At 36.8% G+C, this 26234-nt stretch overlaps 1 protein-coding gene across 2 annotated transcripts in view; it reads left to right on the top strand.

Moving 5' to 3' along the window:
- The window catches only part of fstl5 (follistatin like 5), a 452120-nt gene that overhangs the window by 240994 nt on the left and 184892 nt on the right, over nt 1-26234 (top strand). For both annotated transcript variants that reach the window (XM_062981258.1, XM_062981257.1), the window contains exons 5-6: nt 10740-10936; nt 22680-22800. In XM_062981258.1, coding sequence (XP_062837328.1) covers nt 10740-10936; nt 22680-22800 — 318 coding nt within the window. The remainder of the gene's footprint in view (nt 1-10739; nt 10937-22679; nt 22801-26234) is intronic.

Below are 26234 nucleotides of genomic sequence, written 5' to 3'. Positions count from 1 at the left end.
TCCTAACAGCTGGTAAACTGGCTGGGATTTCTGGGAGTTGTAGGCCAAAAACTTCTGGGGACCCCAGGTTGAGAACCACTGTCTAAGTGCATATATTTGTTGTGTAATGATGAGCAACCTGCTGCCCGGGGATCTACCCTCACCTAAGCAAGAAGGAACAGGTTGTTGTTCCACTTTTGCTATCAAGACCTATGAAATAGTAATCTTGATCAGGTTGGCTAGAGGGAGGGTAGAGAGACTCTGAAACCTCAGCAACCCCTTGCAAATTAAGCGAAGATTATTCCCCTGCTGTTGTGCCATTTGAAAGCATTCACAAAACAGTGGATCACTCGGTGATAAAAACTTCCTACAGCCAGATATGCATGCAATAATTTTCACTCTGCACCTGAGGTAATATGATCATCTGAATCTATTTTAGAAATAGCACATTCACTCTTCCAACATTTGCTACATCATCTCTTTATTGCCAATTATACCACAATGTTGAACAGCTATGCAAGATAATGAAAAGCCAAGTCACAAAAACAACTATTTAAACAAATTTTGAAATTGTTTTCTATTGAATAAAAGCAATATATTATTTCCTTTAAATGTTCAAAACTATTCAATTTATTTTTCCACACAGTGCAAAAAAAAAGCTATCCATGCCATCTAATTGATTTATTTGGCAAAACATGTCAGTTTAAGTAATTGGAAGTTTATTCTGTTTTATTGATTGTTTTACATTTTGTATTTTCTCAGTCATTAATTTATATTATTGATGAACTGCTTAAATTGGAATTGAGGCGTGATTCTTGTTCACTGTTTTGGGCCAAGAATATGTAATTGCTTTGACGTGGTAAATTGGATTTCATAACAGACTCTTTTAGTAATGCACATAATTTGGAATGAATGATCCATCAGAGTAAACCACGAATTTGATAGTCTTTGTTCATTTTTTCTATTTGGAGCTTTTAAAACTCCTGTATATTTTCACGTAGAAATCAAGAGTTCAAATGTATACCATGGGAACCTATTGGGTGACCTTAGGCATGGCACACTCTCTTCCTCAGAGAAAGGCAATGGCAAACTTTTTCTGAACAAATCTTGAAAAACAAACGATGAACAAACCCAGTATAGGGTCATCTTTGAGTCACCATAAGTTAGAAATGACTTGAAGGCACACAGTGAGAATGAAGAGTGATCTGTTAACTGGTGAAAGGTTCTATTGTATGTACAGTATGATATTTGCATTTGTGGAACACATGGTCCTGGACATGATATGAATAATATGAAATCTTGGATAATAGCAAGTCTTTGTGAAATAAAGGGTTTTTAGCACAATAATATCATAGTTTGTTGATATAAGATCTTTAAAATGTCTAGAGAGTACATATTTTGTCAAATGCGGATAAATGAAAATTCGGATATGAGTCCCATGGATATAAGGGTTTTACTGTAGTGTTGTGGTTAGTCCACTTTCAAGCTTTCAAGCTGTAAGGCAAAGGAGGACAACTTCCATGAGATGGGGGCTTTATTGTTAACCACTCACCAGGGTCTGCATCCCCTGCAACCACAATTGTCTTATTACCACTGAAAAATTATAAAGAGTACTCAAAACTAAGCCCATAAGGAACGCACCCTCTGCGGCACTCAGAAATCCAGATAGAAACTTCCCAATGTTCAAAAGCACTCCTGCCCAGCCCATTCCACACCAATATCTTTGTTATCAGTTCAGCCCTTTCCATAATGGAGGCAATAAGGGTACCCTTCTGAGAGAGCGTCTACATTGTCATGCTGAGGAGTACAACATGCAGTACAGTGTGTGTGTGTGTGTGTGTGTGTGTGTGTGGGCGGGCCCTGAGACGTTTATCATTTCCTATCCTTGAAACAGAATATACAACTTTCTTAGGTGTAACATCTTAAAGCTCACCTGCAAAAACTATAGCACTTTGAATATTTGATCTATAGCTGTTTCCAAAGTAACTAGTACCACACCAGTGGAATGGATTGTTGAAGATAAGGAGGCAAAATGTTTCATCAAGTTGATATTATGATAAAAAGGCACCAGTTCTGAATAATTGCTTCATATACAGAATGGGGATAAAAATGACAGTTTTGTTGGCTCATTGTCATAACTTTTTCTTCATGGGTATGAGAGGAGAAGGTGGATTTATTACCTTAGCCACTATTTGAAGCCAATAAAACGGATGACATAAATCACAAGTACTGAAAAGCAAATTATGGCAGAGATGGGTGAGAAACAAAACACAAATTGCTTGAACTCATGAATCATTTGAATAAACCTTTAAAATTATGCAAAAAGCACACAGGATGGAAAGGTTAGCTGTATTATCTTTCATTAGAAGTTTCATTTAACTGCACAATCATTTAGCCTTTTATTCAGTATAGTCCCACTTTTTAAGAATAAACATTTTTTGCATAACCTTTTATTTCTGAAGAATGGAATATGTTGAAATAATGGCATTCATATAGGCTGAATACAATGCACAAAATTTTTGTTTCATTTCTAGAAAAACAGCCATACTAGTCCTTATCAAAGTCAATTTCACTTGTATATTTTCCATTCTCATCTATTCCATTACTGATCAATAATGCTCTTTTATCACTCAGTATGTCAAACCAAACAGTGGTTGGTTTTATCAGTGGGATTGAATGATATAAAAAGTCAGCCCTGATTTATATTTGGGCTGCTTTCCTGGGCTCATGATTTAAACTGAGACTGAGGTGAATCAGGGAAGCTAGTTCCATAGGGAGATCATGAACATGTGTTTTGACAGAGCTGAGGTAGCCACAAAGTTAGTGATTTTGCACAACTCGCCACCAATTTTAGAGAAGTTTAAAGTATAAAATGTCAGTGTTGTAGACAAGAAAAATGGGCAGATGTTCAGCAGCTGGAATAGGAGGATGTGCTGATCCCAAGGGAACTTGACAGGAGAAGCTGACTTTCCATGAGGTGACAATTGCTCCTTGGAGGAACACACAAATAGAGAAAAAGTTTTCAGAACTATGTTTTCCTGCTGTTCCTTCTCAAGCAGATTTGCCAAATGGAAAAAGTCTTAAGGGAAGCTGGAGGAAGAGAAAGGGAGAATCTTAGAGTTGGAGACCACAAGGGCCTTCTAATCCTACTCCCTGCCATGCAGAAACACAAAGAGAAAGAGTGCATAATCTGCTGTGCCCTCTCCACCAAGATTATCAAATGAAAACAGGTTTCAGTTGCTTATCCCAACCTATGAGAGGACACTCCTTACCATCTCACTCAAACTTCAAGAGTCCAGTTTCTTCCTGCCCCTGAAAGTTACCCCTCACTAAGTAGGCAAAGGAAACCTCTTCCTCCCAACAATACCAAGACTGCAGTTGCTATATTGCTCACCTCTAGTCTAGACGAATCACCTTTTCTTTCTGCTTAAAATTCTATACAAAAAATCCAAAATGTTTTCCTCTCCCAAGTTGCTTTCCTTGATCAAAAGAAGGCACCTTGGGAACTATGCATTGTAGGTGATGCCTTCATTTATTTATTTCTGAAGAAAAATATATAAAATTTGAAATTTCATCAGGGCAATATGAATTGAAACTCAGGAAACAGGCATAGTGCATCTGACAACACCCCCCCCCCCCGCCCCCAATAAAATGGACTATCTTTCTCTCTCTAGCACCCCCTTGTGACCTCCTCCCAGATAATGGAACAGTACTGAATTTCATAATAAGACATACTACAATGCAGTGTAGTCAATTAATTGAGTTTTCATTAAACCGAGTCAGCAATTTTTCTAGCAATTGCCTTCAGTTCACTCAGAAATGATAAATATATATTTGAGGCAAATAAATGACAATATCAGAGCTTGGAAATAAATAACACAACTCCCATCCAAAATCTCCCATCCAGCCACTAGATTTAGGGAACCTTATTCCCCTTTCCCCCAATATTTTGCTGTTTCTAGATAGCATGATGATTTTCCATGGAAAGAGCTCATAACATATTACCATCCATATGAATCAGTCATTTCAACATTCTCACAGCTATATATGGACACCGAATGGATACACAGTTCCTGCACAGCTATAGGGCATCTTAGATTCAGACAAGTGCCAACATTATATTTTACTTTTCTCCCCATCATTTATTTCTAAAATGCTGTGAACTGAAGGGACCTAGTCAGTCCTCTGCTCATTTCAGTTTTGTCATTGATCAGTGTTGTCTTCTCATATCTCCCCTAGCCATTGTCAATATGTACATGTTTGCTCTCATTCATTTTTATTTGTCTGACTCTATTCAAATGACACATCATAAGTGTTTGCAGCAAATGTCCAGGAAAGGATCGAAGTAGTCCAATGTTGATGAATTCATTAAAGCTGCCCACAATATTTACTCAAATACTTGGGCATTGCTGACAAAGCCCTAAAACCTCCTTCTTTCTTGCCACAGGACTATTGTTGACTTCAATGGTATTTCTGAATAGATACATTAGTTTGTTCGCTTTTTTAAAAAGTCATAGGTAGAATAAAGGCCAGATAACATGTCCCCCTATTCACCACCCAGAAATACTCCAGCAACATCTGTACAGACTAACAATCAGGGAAGGGAATCAACCTTCATAGCAAATGAGACCTAACTTTATGAAAGAGGCATAGCTGAGGAGTTTCTGCAAGTAAACTACAGATTTCTTCAATACAAAGATTTTCCATTTTTTTATTCTAGGCAGGAGTTCATTGTTCTTTTTCCAATTCTCTTGCTTCTATAACCCATGAGGCAGAAGGTAGATTAGAACAAGATAAGCTGGAAAGAGCCATGTGGTACATTTACTCCAGTCCTGGTCCTTCTTTTGCAAAAGCCCTACTGCTTTATTGGTTTTAGGACAGAGAGATCAAAACCTTTCCTAACAAATGGTAATAATTTGTAATACCTAATTCATCGAAGTGACTCATTGTTGTGTCCATCGGGCAATCTATGATGTTAAACCATGTTGGCAGGCAAACTAATGAATTAATAATTTAACAAATTAATTTTAACATTTTTTCCTTTCTTTTTGCTAAGCACTAGAAAAGATAGGAGAAATAGTTCAAATGCAAAAGTTATGTTCTAACTCTAAATATATTATTTATTTATTTATTTATTTATTTATTTACAGCATTTATATTCTGCCCTTCTCACCCCGAAGGGGACTCAGGGCGGATCACATTACACATATAGGCAAACATTCAATGCCTTTTAACATAGAACAAAGACAAACAAACATAGGCTCTGAGTGGGGCTCGAACTCATGACCAGAGTGGTCATGGTCAGAGTGATTCATTGCAGTTAATTGCACTGGCTTTCTCTCCCGCCTGCGCCACAGCCCCAGCCCACTTTTTCTACACACACACATATACACACATGAGCACACAAACACTAAGTCCTCACTTTGTAGTAATAGCTATAGTACAATAAGCTTGGGTTTAATTTAAAGATTATGTAACATAGATTCAGAACCTGCAATATTACAAAATCATGCAATATTTTCTTTTCAAACATGTTTAAGAATAAGAATAATAAGTGGGGGAAAATGCATGAGCAAAATTTCACCCTGGCTAGGCTGACTTTTAAATTGTTATAATCTGATATGAATTTCTTCATTTTAAATTCTTGTCATACCATGTTTAGTGTCAAAATTTAATTTTTGGTTTTTTTTCTGTTTAAATTTGTATGTTTATTGTCTTTGATACTGGCATTGAATGTCTGCCTTGTTTGCTGGAAACTGCCCTGAGTCCTCACGGGGAGATAGGGTGGGATACAAATAAAGTTTTATTATTTTTTTGTATTATAAAGAGACTGAAGTGAGTTGTGCTACATAGTTTGCTGTGGAATACATGTAGCAGGTTGACTATTCATTGGTGCCATCATTCCAATTTACACAGAAACACAGAAATTCTAGGATGAGATCTTGCATCAGGGGACAAAGCCACAGAGATGTATGTATTCATGTCTCTGCAGCTTTGTCTTCCAATACTTCAGCTCAAAACTTACCTTTTAATTTGTGTGAGCCCCTAACATAGTCATTTCTGTGTTGCCGGGGAGTAAGAGCATGTGCTGAGACATATCCAGCTATTATCTGTTTTCTAAATATGCTGCAACATGAGTTATGGGAGAAAGTGGTATAGTACTCCTTGGTGGCATAACATTGTGGTGGAAGTGGCAAGAATTCTGTAAACTTTGACGTTGGCGGGCAAGATGAGTCCCAGAGATGGCTTTCAGACTTGAAGTGCTGGCTCAGAATTTCAAATAGGGAACATGAAACTCATTCAATGCATGTCACAGCTCTGATTTTCACTACAAAGAAAAACTGTGACAGAAATGTGGAGCAGTCTAATTAAATGACAAACTAACAAATATTGATATGAGGAAGGCAAAAGCCCTGCATCATTTTAAGGAATGCCTTTCTGAGTGCAGATAAAAATCTTTTTGAACCATATCTCCCAGTGACTAACCTCTTTTAATAGAAAGAAAACCAAAGCACTGCCAAAGCCTCCAATTTATGGCCAAGGATTAGACTGCAGACAAGCAAAATTTGTTGTTCCTATTCTGCCCAAACAGGCTACAGACTGTGGGCAAACATTCCAAGAAGACCTTGCTCAAAGGTACCAACCAACACAACTGTTTGAATACTGTAGCAAGGCCTGGGATAAAACATTATGATGGTGATGTAAGTGAAAGCATAAGTAACCACAAAAGGTGAACTGGCTTTCTATCGGTCCCATTCATGCTGCCACAAAAAGAGCCTTGCAGAAAATAATACTTAGATCTCTTATATCCCATGCAGTGGTTTAGAGATGTTGGGTTATACAAATTTTCCATTAGAAACTATTATGTAGAGTTGTAATACTTCTGGACATAAAGGTGCTATATGGCTGTAAGATCCACATTTATTAGTCTCCTTTTGTTTCATCTCCTTTTTAAGTCATCTCAGCCAGTGGCCAATTCAGTATCATAATATTCTCTGGCAGCAAATTTCATAAATTATTTTTATGCATTGCATAAAAGAGTATTTTTTTCTTTGACTCTCCTGACCTGAATCTTTGGCTATTATTCTACTCTGTGTTGCTACTGTATATGCAAAATATTGCATTTTTCCTTTAAAGAGCAGAGGAATTGTAATCTAACCTTTTTTGAGAAACAAATTATTCTTGATCATTGTAGTCTCCTCTTTTCACAATTTTCTATTCTTACATTTAGGATAAACAGGACCTTGAGTGTACAGCAGCACACATCCATTTATGACTTAATTGACTAATGGCAGTGTGTTCATCATATGTTAGTGATCTAAATGTCCATTCATACATTCTGTTGGTTTCAATTAGTTATGATTACCTCTCAGGTCCAAATCAAATATGAAAAATGTATCCATATTTATTTATATATCTTCTCCATGCATATATGAGAAAGCATAGGGCACCTTTTGCTGCTTCTTCCAGTATGTCTGTGTCATCTGACTGGCCGAGATCACGGAAATTGGAGTTCCAACAGCATATGGAGGCTTACATGTTTCCCAGTTCTAAGGCTGCATGAATGAATTGCCTCAGCCAGACTTAATTTGACCAAGTTTTGCCAAAGACCAATGTTCTTTTTTGCTTCAGGGGAAATAAGCACATTAATGGGTAAGTTTTTTTGTAGGAAGCAGACAAAAACATCAAAGACAAAAGCATCACAGAATGAAATATGAACCTAAAAAGTCTCCTTCTTCAATCAGTTGTTGGGAAACATTTGTGTGTGTTCAGCCAGTCATTATGTCATTGTGTCTGTACTTGTGTCTGTTTGAGGGTACTGTATTTGAGCTAGATCATCTATAGCTGATATCAATTTTATTTTTCATCTCTAAAGGTCAGGCATCCATAATCATTTAAGATATTTTCATTTTCTACTATTTTCCACAGACATGTGTATGAGAGAAGATGTAAGTGTGAGTGTATAGTCCCTGAAAGACCTGTGGAAGCACCAAAGCAGCTCACCAGCCAAGAGAAATATCACTAATTCTCTAAAATTTGATATAAATACATGTTATGAAATAATTTGTCAGAAAAAAGTTGTCCTATTGCCTGCAGAATAATAAATTATATCTCTTTGTATGGAGATCACAGCACATGAAATGTCCTTGCAATATATCTTAGTCTTAATATTGGTAATTAAATGCATGCATTCTTTACAACTTATGAGCTGCATTTCTTGTATTCTACACACAAAAAAGCCTGGGGATTATCATTGGAAAAAACCTTCCTCTCCCCTGCATTAATTTTGCTTCTATCACTCAGTTGGTTTGTCTTGTGGACCAAGACTAAAACACTACACATGTTATGGCGATTTCTTCCTCAGGAATTGGTACAATTAGCATTGTATATTTTCTGTATAACTGGTAAAATTTATTGCTATACTAAAGAAGTGAAGAAGATAATAAATAAATAAATAAATGACAACCGAGTTTACAGATGTCTGCGGGAAATAGTAGAAAAGGAGAGTATCTTAATTAAGATAGCAACCTGACCTTTAGAAAAGAAACATAACATTATATGTTTATCACCCGCAGATGATCTAGTTCATACCTTTTTCACCTTTACACAAAATTATTACCATTATTATTATGCATTATGGTCATAATGATAGGCTTTCAGGCAAGTTGTTTAAATATTGACCTGATTTGTAGAAGTTTCTGACTGAAATGGAAAACATGTTGGATTTTTTTTTCTTTTTTTGTGGATGGCTCCGACTGCAATTCAAAAGCAGGATAATATTCAGAGTTCAGTGAGCAGGTACATGCTGAAGTAAATTACTGCTATTATCATACTGCAGTGCTCCAAACATCGCCATCAGAATTGTATGCGTAAATGTTGGTAGTTTGTCTAATATATAGCTTAGCTAATAGAAACAGATTGGGGACAGTGAAGTGGCAAAAACCAGACCTTGCAAAAGCTATTTTCTGGATAATAGCTCACAGAATTTCTGTTGCCATGCTGAATTAAGGGATTCTGGAACTTGCAGTCCAAAGAGGAACTTTTCCAAAGGATCCTTCGCAATGCTAGTTCCCATAATTTGCCTGGCACCTGAAAGAAAACACTACAAAAATAAGATGTTTCTCCTAGGGACACATTTTTAGTAGGAGACAGCTATCGAAAACTCTTTCTCTTCTCTTATTTGACATGTGTGTATCGGGAAATAACAATCTAGTATCTTTTTCTTCATTTGAGTGAGCTACCAATGTGTGTCTTCTAACAACACAATATAAAAATATACATACACACATGTGTATGCTCTAACTGCTGAAAAGTGACTAGTGAGAATGAAAAGGCACTGTGCTTTCAGAGATGAAAGAGCCCCTTGTTCTAAAAATGAATCCCTGCAAGAAAACCATTGGCATGGGGACTATTGTAGTATATGGTTGTGCTAGAAAGAGAGCTAGAGAAAAAAATCAAAGAGACTGGCTTTACCCTTTTTAATATATTAATGAAAGAGGCAAACTGACATCTAGGGGAAAAAAATTCAGACCACCTCTCACATTGCTTCACTCTGAAGATAAGACAGTGACATGAAATCAGAGATAGTGCTAGCAATAAAGATAGGTTCCATGGTGACAGTGATTGAGCCAATAGACAGAACATGGCATATCAGGAACATTAAATAGAAATGAGTATGTCGTTATATGATCTGTCATGACTAGGTCCTTTTTCAGCAGCTAAAAAAATCAGACTAGAATTGTAACTATGAAAAAAATCATGCAACAGATTCCATTCTTTTCTTTAAAAAAATGCCAATTCTCTTCATAACTGTTCTAGATATCAGCAATATATGCCTATCTATCATCCATTTACTGGTCTTAAGTATGTAGGATTGTTCACTAATCAACACAAGAGTTTTCATCTAATGAATGATGTTGTCTATATACCAGAATTATTTTGTCATACAGATCCTAGTATGAGCTTAATTACTACTTTTAAATAAATCATAGATGTAACAGATGTATTTTAATTAAGATTGCCCCCCCCGTCATCCATATAATATCATTTATGCCAAAGTAGCTTGACATGTCAGTGGTGACAGTTCTCTCTATCTCCCTTCTACTTCTGTTTGTGAGCCTTATTAGCTCCTGTAATTGACACATTCTTCATACTTTAGAACTGAAATTATTTTCAGAGACATATGAAAAATGTCATCGTTAGGGAGTGATTGAATTCTGTAAGTAAAATTTGCATGCATAATGATTAGGTAGGTAATTGTATTGGCATTTTTAAGTAGAAAATTGAACAATAAGTTCAGTGGAAGTTTCACTTTTCTCTCAAACTGATTTTGAAGTTATTTTCTTTTTATATGTTGTGTGTCTTACAGACTAACTTAAAATGTTTTGTATTTATGCACACAATTATATTGCTTAGACTTCTGACTGTCAAGGTTTTTTTTCTGTATTATTGGTATTTGTGTCCTGGACCAAAGTGTTCTAGAAAACAAAGTGTTCCAAACTGTCTGAGGATTCACTAGGTTGCTAACAGGCCTCTCAAATTGTGCACTCCTGAAGATTCCAGCCCCATTCATAAAATTCATCATTGAAGGCCCCTTTTCTTTTGCTGATGTGTCTGACCAGGTCTCTGTGTATTTAGAAATGCTTAAAGATCAGGATTAAATGCTAACATTTGTGCTACCTAGAAAAACTAACCTGTTTTGCTCCTACAAATGCCTTTTTAATGTTCATATAATCTTAAATATGACATTATCTTGACAGGGGACAACTGTAAGTCTGTTGATTACAACAAGATGAAAAATCTTCTGCTGGATCTACAAAACCGAAGATACATGCTACAAACAAGGGAAAGAAGTTTTGAAGACAAAATGGCTTTGAAGAAATTACTGGTGGATCAGATGTTTAAATATTATGACTCGGACAACAATGGTCTTGTGGATAGCAATGAACTAGCACAGGTGAATGTTTTAATTATATTTTCATTAAGTCATATGATAGATCTTATCAGGTCTTTTTGTTTGGAGATGTATCTAAACACTGACTCTAATCTGTGCTCTAATCTGGTCACAAAGTTCAGTTACGGAATGCATTTAACCATTAGCTACTGACCACAGTTAGGATCCAAAGGTGTATGTCTACTGCAGAATAGTAGAATAAAAAAGCCTTGATGGGGGACAATTCCCCCATTCTACAGCAGCCCAGGGAGCCCCAGGTGGTGCAGCGGATTAAACCGTTGACCTGTTGAACTTGCTGACGAAAGGTCAGCGGTTCGAATCCGGGGAGCGGGGTGAGTGCCGGCTGTTAGCCCCAGTTTCTGCCAACCTAGCAGTTCGAAAACATGCAAATGTGAGTAGATCAATAGGTACCACTCTGGTGGGAAGGTAACGGTGCTCCATGCAGTCATGCCGGCCACATGACCTTGGACGTGTCTACGGACAACACCGGCTCTTTGGTTTAGAAATGGAGATGAGCACCAACCTCCAGAGTTGGACACGACTAGACTTAATGTCAGGGGAAATCTTTATCTTTACCTTTACCTACAGCAGCCCATAGTGTCCCCATTACTTGTTCTTGTAGGCAGAAAGTACCTGACTTGAGAGTAGTATAAAAAGCTTTGGGGAAAGAGAGAAGTTGTGTCCCACACTCTGCCTCAGAAGCACTGTTTTTGTGGACAGCTACCTGAGCAAAAAACATTATCATAAATATATAGTTTGATAGTTTCTTGAACAAAAGGACATCAAAGAGAAACACCAATATTAATCAGCTGAACTGGAATGTCTCTGAACTATAGTATGTTTCATTTTAACCATTTAGGTCATAGTTGGGACCTTGGGTTTCTATTGCGCTACAGATGTTAGATTGCACATACCAAAACCAGGATGGTTGCACTAAAACAATTTTCTACTGTTACTGTGAATAGCAATAATAGTAGTAATTGTTATTGTTTTTGTGATAATGATGATAATGTTGATGGTGAACACAATCTTTATTTGTATTTCTTGTTTTCTATATTGGGATTCAAGGTACAGTAGCTGTTCTCATCTTGTATGTGTTATAGCTTTATGTACAACTGTCACAGTCCTCAAACAAGTATGTGTGCATGAGAGCGGGAGTATAATTACCAATAAAATTAATTCTTCATGCCTCTGATAAAATGGATACTAGTACACAAATCTTATGCTACATGAATTGGCTGTTGATTCAGTCACAATAGTCTCACATGGCTACATTTCTGGAAATTTTGATCATATTTTTTTAAAATTGCAGAGTTTCAATATATTTAAAACCTAGATATGAATTGTTAAATCCAATCTTGTTTCTTTACCAATAGATCTTACTTTCTCGACATGTGTGCACACACAAACCAATCACTTTGCAAAAATAAATATGTAATTCTACACAGAAAATAGAAAACCGGTTCCTCGTGCAGAATGTTAAGTAATACAATTTTCAGCACACACACACGCAATGTGAATTTTTAAAACATAGAATACGTTCTGGACTGTAAGCAATTTTTAAGAACACTGCAATTTTTGATGATTTCCTCACAGTGAGGAGAAAAAAGTGAACTTCCCGTTTACATCTCTGCTTACATTCAGTATATTGTATGATATCTAAGACAGGAAATATATGAATATGTTTATCTATGATCATCTATTTTATTTCTGTGGAAGAAATGAAATGATTGAGTGTGAATGAATGATATATGCATGTGCAGAACTTCCCCATTTTATGGCTTATTTTTCATAGATAGTACTCATTATATATATATATATATATATATATATATATATATATATATACACTAGCTGTGCCCGGCCACGCGTTGCTGTGGCAAAGTCTGGTGGTATGGGAAATAAAGTATTGAGGAATTGGAGGTAGTTAAGGTAAAGGGTAAAGGTTTTTTCCTGATATTAAGTCCAGTCATGTGTGAGTGTGTGGGTTGGTGATCATGTGTATTTGTAAGTCGAAGAGGTGGCATTGTTTGTAGAGTCCTTGGAGGTCATGTGGGTGGTATGACTGTATGGAGCGCTGTTAGTTTTGTGTCAGAGGAGTACTAATATTTGGTTGTTTATTTGGATGATATTGGATGTAGTGATTTTTGGATGTTTTGGAACTGTTGGGTTGGGAGAAGGTGGGGTAATAGTGGGGGTTGACTCCATTTTTCGAATTCAAACGTGCAACGTTTCATTGGAGAAGTTGAGTAGGTTAGCGGTTGAAGACGCTGCGTCATTAGGGGATATTATTTCCTAAAGGTTGCGAATATACAATATTTGTGATTATTGGGGTTTTTTGTCTGTTGGAGGTAAGTATGAATGGTGTATAAGAGATGTTGTAGGTGTTGTGAATGGGTATAGAGTACGTTATCATCGGTATATTAGAGTTGTATAAGAGATGTTGTAGGTGTTGTGAATGGGTATAGAGTACGTTATCATCGGTATATTAGAGTTGTATAAGAGATGTTGTAGGTGTTGTGAATGGGTATAGAGTACGTTATCATGGGTATATTAGAGTTGTATAAGAGATGTTGTAGGTGTTGTGAATGGGTATAGAGTACGTTATCATCGGTATATTAGAGTTGTATAAGAGACGTTGTAGGTGTTGTGAATGGGGATAGAGTACGTTATCATGGGTATATTAGAAACGTTAGGATTGTATGATGATGTTGTTGTTGTTGTTATTATTATTATTATTGAGAGGCTGGGTGGCCATCTGTTGGGAGTGCTTGGATTGTGTCCTGCATGGCAGATGGTGGGAGGTGTTAGCTGGCCGTGATTGTTTAGTGTCTGGCATTCCTGTGTTTTAAGAGTGTTGTTTTTTATTTGGTGTTGTGATTTTAAGCTTGTTAAAATATTAGGAGTCAGATTGTGTTGATTGTCATGGTTGATAGCATATATTTAAAATATTGAGTGTTAAAATGGGTTGGATAGTGTAGAAGGGAGAGTATATGGAGAGAAATAATTCGGATGATGGGCGGGCGCTAGGACCCAGGGGACAGCTTTTTCCCTTTGCCTGACTTTCCTCTTGCGGCGGCGGCCATTACGTTTTCTCTTTTCCTCCCTCCCGGACATGGCTCCCAATGGGGCTTTGTGGGTTCTCTCCATGTGGAGCTGCGTGAAGTGAGTTTGTGTTGTTTCAACCTTAAGGCGTGGATGATGGGTTGTATTGTCAAATTTCGAGGTTGGGGGCTCTTTACTTTTGTTGTTTTGCTCGGTGCTCGAATTCCATCACTCATATATATATATATATATATATATATATATATATATATATATATACACACACACACACACACACACACACACACATACATACATACACACACATGTAATTGAGAAATAAATCTGTAAATCCTAATGAAGGGAATGTAGTTTTAATTTAACTGTAACTAGAAACCACAGTCTTCTGGTATGTGAATGAGCTATCATAACAAAACAGAACCTAAAACCAAGGTTAGACCTCATCTTATATCTGATCTGTATATAATAAATTGTGTATTATCAATTTAGTTAGCATTTGACACAGGCATTGTGATAAAATATCTCAGATACTAATTTTTAAAAAGATGGAATAATAGAAAGGAGAAATGTGAATCTGGTTCTATCTTTTCTATTCTGTTTCTTAAATGCCATATAGAGTTATCCCAGGAAACCCTAGCTTTGTCAGCATTTAATCATACATCTTGTGCCTTTGATTGTGGCAAACACCACCTACACAAATATTCACTTGACATCGGAAATAGGAGGTCCTGTAGATTATTAATTCACTCTATTTGTACATCACAGGAACTGCTGAATAAATCCATTTTTATTTTCTCAAATAAATTATAACTACTCATCTCACCTTAGTCCACGTGTGTACACTAGAAATCCAACATGTCCTTCTACTTGATTGCCAGTGTCTATGTAAGCAGAATTGGACTAGAATAGTAGTGCAGAGAGTCAAGAGGAAAAGATATTTACCAAATGATGTAGGTAAACTTGCTTTAGATATTGCGAGATGAAGCCAGTCTCCTTTCCGTCCTTCTCTATTATTAACACTCATTGTGTGGGTAAAACTTGGTATTGGTACAATTTAGTATAGAAATAATTCTATTTGGGATTACATTTCAAAACATTGAAAAGACGGTATTATTTGGTCATATAATCAGCTCCACTATATACTTCTGTTGAGATATGATTCTTGAGTTACAAGAAATTAAGTATGTCTGAACTCTTATACATTCTTGGCTATAACATTAAATCCCATAATGTAAGCTAGATTTAGATTTCTCTGGATATGCAACATTTGCTTACCTACCTTGCATATGATTCAATCTACTAAAGGCAAAAAGATGCCGAACCATGAACAGTGAATTTTTTGTATTATATTCATAGATTGGAGAAATCTAAATCCCATTGATCTGGTGTTTTAATAGACAGTTGTTAAACAATAAGTACTTTATGTATATAGTAAAAGATGCTACAATCGTATTTTGAAGTTAATGAACCTTCTGATATGCATTATAGGATTGTTTGTTATGAAGCCTGTTGCTAGAGATGTGATATTAAAATAACATGACATACAATTTTGTTGTAAATTGGCATATATGAAAAATCTTTGAATGTGTCATAGAAAATGTAGCAAAAATATGGACAAATTGGGTCTTTAAAAGTGTATAAACAACTACAGCCTAAGCATCATGGATTAGACACCTTAGAATAAAAAAATATTTTGGTTGTGGCAGTGACAGTTTTGTACTGATGGCAATTGCATTATGCTCCAGAAAAGGTGATAAGGCAATGTAAGAACTAAAGGAAAAACAGGTTACAAAATCTCTAATGGGCAGGTTATAGCTAAAACATTTTATACTAATATCAAGAACTGTATTCTTCAAAGAACATATTATGGACAAGATTAAAAACTCTTTTTGTAAAATTCAGATCAAACATTTCTCATTTATGCATAGAGAAAATTTAAATCTACTGAAGAGAAGGAGGTGAAGCAAGTAATTAGGCAGTTAAAGAATAAAAAGGTCCCAGAATCAAATGCTTTTCATCAGCCTTTTATAAGAAATGTTCTGATGTTCTAGACACCCAGACTGTCTAGACCATTTGATAACATTTTAAAGGTTAAAAGCATTCTGGATTAATGGTGAATTGTCAGGGTAATTCCTAAACATGAAATTAGTACAGAAGAAGACTCACATTGTTCAATCAGGACCAAAGTTGTCCAGTGCAGTATTAACTAGAAGATAGGATGATATTATATCTGATGTATCCTGATTCATTAAAGTTTGTTTGTTATCACCATAATTCAGACCCTATTAGGCAAATGCTTAATATAGCATTATATAATAAGCTTAAGAGAAAACACATTGGGATATATACATTACATGCCCACAAAGGTTTTGTTTGTCTGGAGTGAGCTTTTCTGTTGGCAGTTTTTGAGAAATACAATGCAGATAACATTTTTAAAGCTATACAGAGGCTATGAACTTAATCAGATGCATTGCAGAAAGTAAGGGGCAATCTTAGCAAAGCATATCATCCCCTTCCATTTTAAAAGACATTGTTTCATTTTACAAATCCTATCAGACGCTTTATGTTCTCCCATTCTGTCCCATGTTCTGAACCATCACACATGCAAGTGCAGTCACCACCCACATCAATTTTTTTTGGGGGGGGGGGGGAAGTGAGGGAATTTTAAAACCCTTTGCCATGATCTGTCTTTCCCATGCCTTCCTTCCCTCCATTATACCAATGTTATTGTAAACCACTTTGCCACGATCCCCTCCTGCTAGGCCTTGCCTCCCTTCATTATACTAGAGTTATTATAAATCATTTCACCATGATCCCCTCTTCTGAGGCTTTGTTTTACTCCATTATACCAGTGCTGTGTTAAAACGCTAACAATAGCACAATTTCTATGAAGGAAAAAATGCAGCAAATAAAAAAACCCATATCACTGAAATCCATTAACACAGGCAAATGTATTTTTAATCATTTTCTCTCATTTTCAGGCACATTGGGAGCTCAGAAGACAGTTTCTCCCCATTTCCTGTCCACCCTCTTTTTTCTACACTTCTACATTTCAGGGAAAAGTGTAATGGATGATAACCAGAAGTAGTTTTTATGTCATAAGAAGGGATCCATTGCACTTCATTCCTGAAATGTCTTAGAAGTGTGTAGAAAGAGGGGAGGACTTGTGTCTGATAAGGTTCTGTGTCATATTTTAACATCTACTGTTAGAATTAACTATTGAGATTCTTAAAAAAAAAAACACAACCACCACCAATATTTCATGGTACTAAGTAGAGATGTCAACTATAGTAGAGTCTTGTTTATCCAACATAAATGGGCCGGCAGAATGTTGGATAAGTGAATATGTTGTATAATAAGGAGAGATTAAGGAAGCGCCCATTAAACATCAAATTAGGTTATGATTTTACAAATTAAGCACCAAAACATGTTATGCAACAAAATTTGACAGAAAAAATAGTTCAATACACAATAATGCTATGTAGTAATTACTGTATTTACGAATTTAGCACCAAAATATCACTATGTATTGAAAACATTGACTACAAAAATGTGTTGGATAATCCAGAACGTTGGATAAGCAGGTGTTGGATAAGTGAGACTCTACTGTATCTCCATTTCAGCACATTATTTCATTGAACCTTTGACAGATTATTATTAACACACTACCAAGTTCGAAGGGGATATAGAACTGGATATAGTGAACATCTGACTTGTGTGTATGTAGATGGTATGGTTTTATTCAGGCTAAATCTAGTGAAGACATGGGGAGGATGAGTAAGATTGGGGGAAAATGAGTTTTCAAAACCATGTTAATATATTTGCTGTATTTAACTCTGTTTTACCATATTGTTATTATTTAATTGTTCTTAACTTTTGTATTGTTCTTTTAAACTGATTAGTGTAGATAGATGTTAGCTACCTTGAGTCCCCATGGGGAGAAAGGTGGGATATAGATAAAGGTAATAATAATAATAGGAGCCCCGGTGACGACATGTGTTAAAGCACTGAGCTGCTGAACTTGCAGACCGAAAGGTCCCAGGTTCAAACCCCGGGAGCGGCGTGAGTGACTGCTGTTAGCTCCAGCTTCTGCCAACCTAGCAGTTCGAAAACATGCCAATGTGAGTAGATCAATAGGCACCGCTCCGGCGGGAAGGTAACGACGCCTGAGCAGGAAAATTGTGGCAGTCAGGAATGGCTGGTCACTTGTAGTGGCTCTGGTGCTTTCCCTTCAGCATTGAATGATCCACAACCTATCAATGGGTCATATGAAAATTCCTTGACTTTTATGTGAGGCTGGCTTATACAGAAGTATATTTGGTAGTCACTACTGCCAGCAAACCTTTACTCCCAAATGTACAATAAAAATTCTCTTAGAAGTAGTTTCTGAGACGGAAAAACCCAGAAAAAATGGCAGATTGAAGTTCACAGACTGTTTTTCTCACTGCTTTTTCTTCTTTTCAGCTTTGATCAAAATAGTACAATTTTTGTATGTGCAACCAACATTGTGAAAACTATGTCTGGAATGAAACCCACATATTGAAAAATCATTTACTCATGTTAGCAGAGCCAATTTAAATAGGAAATAGTTTACAAAGAGAGTTTCATACTATTTTTTAGTCAGGCTTCTTGTGATGTGTAAGACGCTTAGAATCAATAGACATAAAATTGCATCCTTACTGGCCTTTTTGAATTCCATGAAAAAACATGCATTTCCAGAAACAGAACCAGCAATTTCTGGTTTCTCATTTCCTCTTGAATAATTAAGTAAATATTATCTGTCTCTTGACAGGTTAAACGTATTGAGGTTAATTTTTAAAAATTCTATAATGAAAGAATTCTTGTCAATCCTTTTTTTAAAGGCATATGACATGCTTTAGAGGATTATTTTTAATGAAATGCATTTATTCTTTATAACAGAAAAATGTAAATTATATAATCTTGTTGGTGTTTTTATGCTTATAACCAGCTGCCATCATTTCAGAGATTGTGACAACGTGTATGGTGGATCTGCATATTCTCCTATAAACATTTTATGGTGAGAAAAGTGATAGAGATTTCCCAAAAGAACCCACCCCAAATTATCTGTTTTGCTTGTTTTCACAAAAAATTTATCCTTCAGCTTTTCCGTACTGCCAATTTGAACTATATATGTAGTACTGTTATTAAGGCAGTATTAGTTTAGTGTTGCTCAGCTAAACATTTGCAACTTCCATACCAATTTTTGAGGTTGGATTGTGGTAGAAGCAAGATTTATCATGAAGACAAGTACTTTTCACCTTTTCATCATCCAGATGATTGGAATTTCAATAGAATGTCTTACTATTGGCCATTTTGGTTTAGGCTATGGGAATTAAGTCCAAAACATCTTGCAAACTAGAATAATTTTCAGTTATAATCACAGTGGCTTTTGCAGAAGCTATTTTTTTGCAAGGTTTCCCATAGAGAGCTTCAATTTCTCTGTAAATTTCTTTGGAAACAGCTCTAGATGAAGTCATACTGTCATTGTGGCAGTGGTTATTGGAATAACACCAATACTACTGCAAGTAAGACCATTATTTTATACTTGGAATTTGGAAAAAATGTTGCTACTGATGAGATGAGAAGGTGAGACAGCTGTGGATTTTTTACTCCCAAACTACTGGTGCAAGAATGAAACTTCTCTTTGTGCTTTCAAGTCATTTTCAATTTTTGATGACCCTAAGGTGCACCTATCACAAAGTTTTCTTTGGGTTTGCAATTGCCTTTCTCTGATATTGAGAAAGGATATCCAAGGTTACAAAGTTGGTTTCCATTAGGCTTGTGCATGGATTTGTTTTGGATGTTTGTCTTCGGCTTGTTCAGCTTGTTTGGAAGTCTGTAACATCATGGATTCTGAGGCATTTTTCCTGCCACAACAGAACAGTGGTTCACGAAAACCATCTGCTTTCAGTTTCTTTCTGTTACACATGGAATGTGGGGAGGGACGCAGCTGCTAGAACAAACATGAGCAGAGTGGGCTGGCCAGGAGGAAGGGGGTTCTCCCCAAGCCCCCTTCCTTGCCTTTCCTCCCCTTCCTCTTCTCTTTCAGAGGCAGAAAGTGAAGAAAAGATGGAAAATGTTTGGATCTCAAGAAAGTTAGCCTTTGTCAGGATGAGATGGTGTATGGGATAGGAAAAATTGCATCCATCAGACCCGGTATTGCCTACTCCTGCTGTATAATCCTAGAATCGCAGTGCTGGAAGAGACCACCAAAAGCCATGCAGTCCAACCCCCTGCCATGCAAGGAGGCACAATCAAAGCACTCCCAATAGACAGCCTCTGCAGAAAAGCCTCCAGAGAAGGCTCCAGAGACTCTACTACACTCCCAGGCCACTCTCCAACAGTTCTTACTCTCAAAAAGTTATTCCTAATCTTTTCAGTTGGATCTCTTCCTCTGCCATTTGAAACAATTGCTCCCTTGGGCCGTGGTAGAAACATCTTTAATGAAGCTTTAAACCCAGGTCATCTCTAAGGTTAGAAGGGAAAGGATCCCAGGAAGCAGGGTTTCTTAAGGCCTCACTTATCTCTTTAGGTGAAAGCAGAAAGGAGATTGAAGCACCTAGGGGAAAAAATAGCATTCTAAGGTGCCCCAAATTCTCCTTTCTAGTGGCTCCAAATCAAGAGAAGGGAGGGCTTTTTAAAGGAAGCCCAGAGTAGGGTACCTCCAAGTCGATTGCTCTTTCTTCCCTTTGAAATGAGAAGACCCTTAAAATGCCTTGGAAAACTGCCTCTTGAAGGGAGAGAGCTTGTGAGGTGCACGCACCTGCAGCTCCTGTCTCCTCTAGAGCAGAAATAGCTTTAACAAATCATTAAACCCAGGTCTTCTCTACAGACAGAAGGGAAAAGATCGCAGAAAGAATGGTATCTTAACTCTGATTCATTTAATTCAAGTCTTAATGAAGGATATAAGGACAAACAATGCCTAAAATGACAGGAAGGGGAGCCTGGGAAGTCCTTCCCATAATGGGCCAGATATAAAACAAATCTTTTGGCTTCCCAGATTGAAAATGGATTTCTTCCTCTTGAATTTGGGAGGCTCCAAAAAAACAGGATGGGACCCCCACCGAAATCCAGGATGCTGAAATGGATAGCGGTTTACCTGGATTGCATAAGCCTAGTTCTCATGCCTCAGACTCTGGTCTTCTGATCCAACACTCCAACCACTTTACCACACAGACTTTATGGGTGAAACACCAAGTGTTTTATAATTAATGCAAAATATCTTTCTACAAAACTCTTCATGAAATTATGTTCATGCACACAGCAAACAAGGAAAGGAGCGGCTAACTGACTGTTGTTAAAAAAGATTAAAAATAACTCATCTAGGACTACTACTCTTAGTAATTTATGCAATAAGCCAACAGAAACTGTATTGTTCTAGTCTGTGCATTTTGTGGGAGAGTGAAAAAACAAACAAACACCCGACCTCTCTTGAAACCAATACTAATGCCCTAAAATCTTACTATTTTTTCCAAGATGTTGTCAAGTTAGGGAGAAGTTGTCCTCTTTAGAATGTGAATAAAAACATGGTTTGGTACCACTGGACGACGAACCTTATTGTTTTCTCCATCCCTCATATCATGACAGTCTCCAGCCATGGCATGAGTCTTACTTGTCAACCATCACTTGCATTGATGTCAGCAGTGAGAGAAAAAGAGGGGGAGAGGAAGAATTCCTCTTTTATCCCTCTCTCTTTCCAGATTGCCCCATTTCCTCAGGTGATATCACTGCAAGCAAAGGAGACAAATACAATCATTCTACAGCTGGAGACCACCATAACATGGAGGATGGGACAAGATAATATGATCAATTGTGTCTAGTTCCATTCTGGATGGCCCAAAGTTGTTGGATACTCTGAAGTCTTGGTCAGAATTTGGAGTAACCCCCAACTTTGTCACACCTTCAGATCAGCTCTCTGCAGTGTTTGGCTGCCACATAATGGATTCAGAGCCCATCTAACTTAAGTGGTCAGCGGAGATGTGCCCTAAGTCAGGTATTACATCCATACTTCACACAATTTTCCACATCGACATTTACATTGTTTCTTGGTTCATGAAGATGGGGTATATTCAGAGCTGTAGCCAAGGGGGGGGGGGGTAGGGGTTCAACCTCCCCCCCCCATTTTTCAGGTTGAAAAAACCTGGTTTACTAATGAATTTTAACTGGTTGACCAAATCCCCATGAGCTTCCACTGAAGTTTATCGATGGAGCCTGATTTCTAAATTAATTTGAGCTATGGATCTACTCTTTATGATTCATTTAAAAAAGTTTCAAACCGCCCCTGAATTTATTTTTTTTCTGGCTATGGCCCTGGGTATATTTGACTCTTTCTTCCTTTCTGGAGAAATATCTATGAATGAAGGAAATAGTGATTGCAGACAGAAATGTTTGCCTTTCAGTAATCTGGTATACATTACATATCTATTGTTTCACTTCGCATTGTTCCAAATCTAAATATTCCTAGTCAAAAATGCATTAACATTTTCATGAATGACATATATAATTACAAAGCAACTGCACATTCTTACTTTACATAGTTCCAGTTCATTGCCTTGCAGCCTCTTTAAAATGATATATTAAATGATATTAGAAATACTTAATTATACCATTCAACTCTTATAGCTCCAGTGTAATTTCATGCTTATAATTTTCTTGTCAGGTAATAAAACAGGATGAACTTGGCAAAGATCTCTCTGACTGTTCCCTTTTCGATCTGTTGAAATATGATGATTATAACAGTGACAAGCACCTATGCCTAGAAGAATTCTATCGAGCATTTCGTGAGTACACTTCCTAGTTTTATTCCAAACAATATCTATTGTTGAAGAATTCTGATATACCAGTTTAAAGCAAATATTCAGTTTTTGCATCAAATGTTGAAGTTTAACCTCAGTGCTATAGGATTTAGCTGCTATTTAAATCTTAATTGGAAAGATTGGACATTTCTGTCACAAAGACTAGATAAGACATATAACAGTTTAACATGAAACAATCAGCATTGATCTATCCGTTGCTCCTTTCTGTTTAAGGTTGAGGCCAAAGGGCAAGGAATTCCTGCTCCAGGACTTTATTAGTTGTGTGCATAGTCCATAGCATATTTTTACATGAAAATCTTTTACAGAAAATCTTCTGGCTTTTGTTTATTCCTCCTTTTCTCCTTGAAAACATGTAAACCCATACAAACCAACAGAAAATACCTTTTATGCAGAAGCCTTCCTTCATTTTATCTACCCTTCTTTAAAAATACATTTCTGAGGAGCAAAACTCCTATAATATCTACGCCCATAAAACCATTGATAGTTCTAGGGATTCTGGAAGTTACAGATATAACAGGAACTTTTCAAATTGCTATTTTTCAATGTCCTACATCATGACTATATTGTCAAATCAACCTCTGGAAATTGTATTTTTCAGAATGTGCTAGATTAGAGGTTCTCAAACTTTTTCAGCTGTGGAGCCCTTTTTGAAGCAAACATTTTTCATGGAGACCCAAGTAAATGTTTATATATTAACATTATATCTTATATATATATCTGGCATGGGCAAATACTTTGATGCATTGTCATTTACAATTTGACAGACGGGCCAATTCAGTGGCAGATGGATGGAGAGTGTTTATGTGAACTAATTTGAAAAAACATGAACTGTGCATGACTCATTTAAAGTGCAAAAAAGAAAGAAAGAAAGAACAATTCAATATTTAAAATGAGCTTAACAGTATTTCAGTGAAAGACCCCAGGGACGATCCAGTCCAACCACCTTCTACCATGCAGGAAAAGCACAATCAAAGCATCCCCAAAAGATGGCCACCCAGCCTTTGGAACAACAACAACAACAACAATAACAACAACAACAGAAACTCCAGGGACCATCCAGTTCAACTCCCTTCTGCCATGCAGGAAAAGCACAATCAAAGTACTTCCAATAGATGGCCACCTAGCCTTTGTAATAATAATATTATTATTATTACCTGAATGGTAGGAGGGAAATAGCGTTTTGGAAGCAAGGTGAAGGAAAAAGACTTTTGGTGGCAAGGGAGGTTGGGGGGGAGGAGCAGGAAAGAGGAGGGAATGCTTGGAGGGGAGGAGGATGAGGGAGAAAGAGAAGGGAACTGTGGAGCCTCTCAGTATGCTTCACAGAACCCCAAGGGCTCTGTGAAGCACACTTTGAGAACTGCTGTGTAGATGATAAAGCTAGGATTTGTTAAAAGACTACAGTTTGCATGAACTGCATGAATTATTTTGATTCTACTAAGACTTAATTTAATGTTACACCTTTTTCACTTTAAGAACCTTCTGTAGCACATTGCGTTAGAATTTCTATCATATGATGAAAAATAATAAATGAAAAATACTTGCAGCTTACCATTTCTAGAAAAATCAAGAAGTGTACTTACTACAAATAATATGCACTATATTTCAATGCATTTTTTATTAATATAGAGTCTAAAGCTTGCATTTAAATTTCTTTCCCAAAGACTTAGGCAATTAAATTCCGTTTAAATATGCAGACATAATAGGAGTATGAAACTGGCATGATTAATTATCACTATTGTTTCATCAGCATTTCTTAGCAGGAGATATATTTTTCAGCAATGTAGTTAATTAGGGGCTTGACTGTCATCTAAAGATGATAAGTTCAGAATCAAACATGACTGAAAATTACTTTTTGAGCTTTATGATTTGGCATCTCTAAACCAATGGGGATTTAGAGTCTACAGTTGAAAAATCAATTTTCTTTTAAGGAGTGTTTTACTTAAGACCCTGCTACATAGTTTCCAGTGAACACTTTCAGTTACAAAGAAGGATGGTGAGAACTTACAAAAAGAATTCTTCAAATACAAATTTACACCTAGGTTAGAAATCTTATCATTTCAGTGTGTGCTCAGACACCATGACCACTGGCAATAGTAGTTTCAGGATTTTGTAAGTTACTAGACGGACCAAACAAAACATACTCACACGAAACCTTCTGCAAACAGTCCATACGACGTACAGTTTGTTCCACAGCAGAAGCATTGCTTGCAGCATTTAAGCCATCACAATAAGAAGCATTTAAGACATCACAATAAGAAGCACAGATTACTCTGGAGCTTCCATGAAACAAGTAACCACCAGTGGTTTTGATGTGTGGAAAGGTGGATCGGGCTGGATCTTAGTCCACTGTCCACACATCAATAATACTCTCCACTGTTTACTAGGCTTCTGCAATCGACAAAAAATAATGGTTCTAAACTGTGTTCAAAAGTAGGGGATTCTGGCATTTCATTTCTAAAGTCATTTCTGATTTTTGAAGGTAAAAGTTCAACATTTTACAAAACTTTTACAAAGGTAAAAGTCTGTACAATGTTGACCATCATTTTGTCTGTATGGCATATTAATGGAGTTGCCCTGTGGAATGCAAATTGAGCATTTCCAACCTCTGGGACATTGTTCAATTTCCTTATTTGTTGCCAGATTCTAATAATAATGATAATAACAACAACAGTCGAATTGATGAAAAACAACAGGAAAAACTCAGTCATTATCAGGACCTCAAAATTGAACTGCAAAGGCTCTGGCATAAACCAGTATAGGTGGTCCCAGTGGTAATCCGTGCACTGGGTGCCGTGCCAAAAGATCTCAGCTGGCATTTGGAAACAATAAACATTGACCAGTCCATCCTCTAGGAAATAATGCCCGGCTGCTCACTGGAGGGAAAGATACTAGAGGCAAAGATGAAGTATTTGGCCACATCGTGAGAATACAGGAAAGCTTGGAAAAGATCATGATGCTGGGGAAAATTGAAGGAAAAAGGAAGAGAGACCAACCAAAGGCAAGATGCATGGATGGTATCCTTGAAGTGACTAGCATGAACTTGAAGAAACTGGGGGCGGCGACGGCGAACAGGGAGCTCTGGCGTGAACTGGTCCATGAGGTCACAAAGAGTTGGAAATGACTGTGTGAATGAAGAAGAGGAAACATTGACAAAATTACGATTTGTCAACTGCAAAAGGCCACCTTACTGGGATCTGCACGCGTCATATGAAAACACATCACACAGTCCTAATCACTTGGGAAGTGTTCAACTTGTGATTTTGTGATACGAAATCCAGCATATATATCTTGTTTGCTGTGTGATACTATATCTTTCTGTCAATAATAATAATAATAATAATAATAATAATAATAATTTTATTTCTTATTCGCCTCTCCTTGAGATGGGTTACAGAATA

Source organism: Anolis carolinensis, chromosome 5 (genome assembly GCF_035594765.1).
Source record: "Anolis carolinensis isolate JA03-04 chromosome 5, rAnoCar3.1.pri, whole genome shotgun sequence".
NCBI lineage: Eukaryota > Metazoa > Chordata > Lepidosauria > Squamata > Dactyloidae > Anolis > Anolis carolinensis.
Note: the sequence above shows the minus strand (reverse complement) of the source record. Positions and strands in the feature narration are given on the sequence as shown.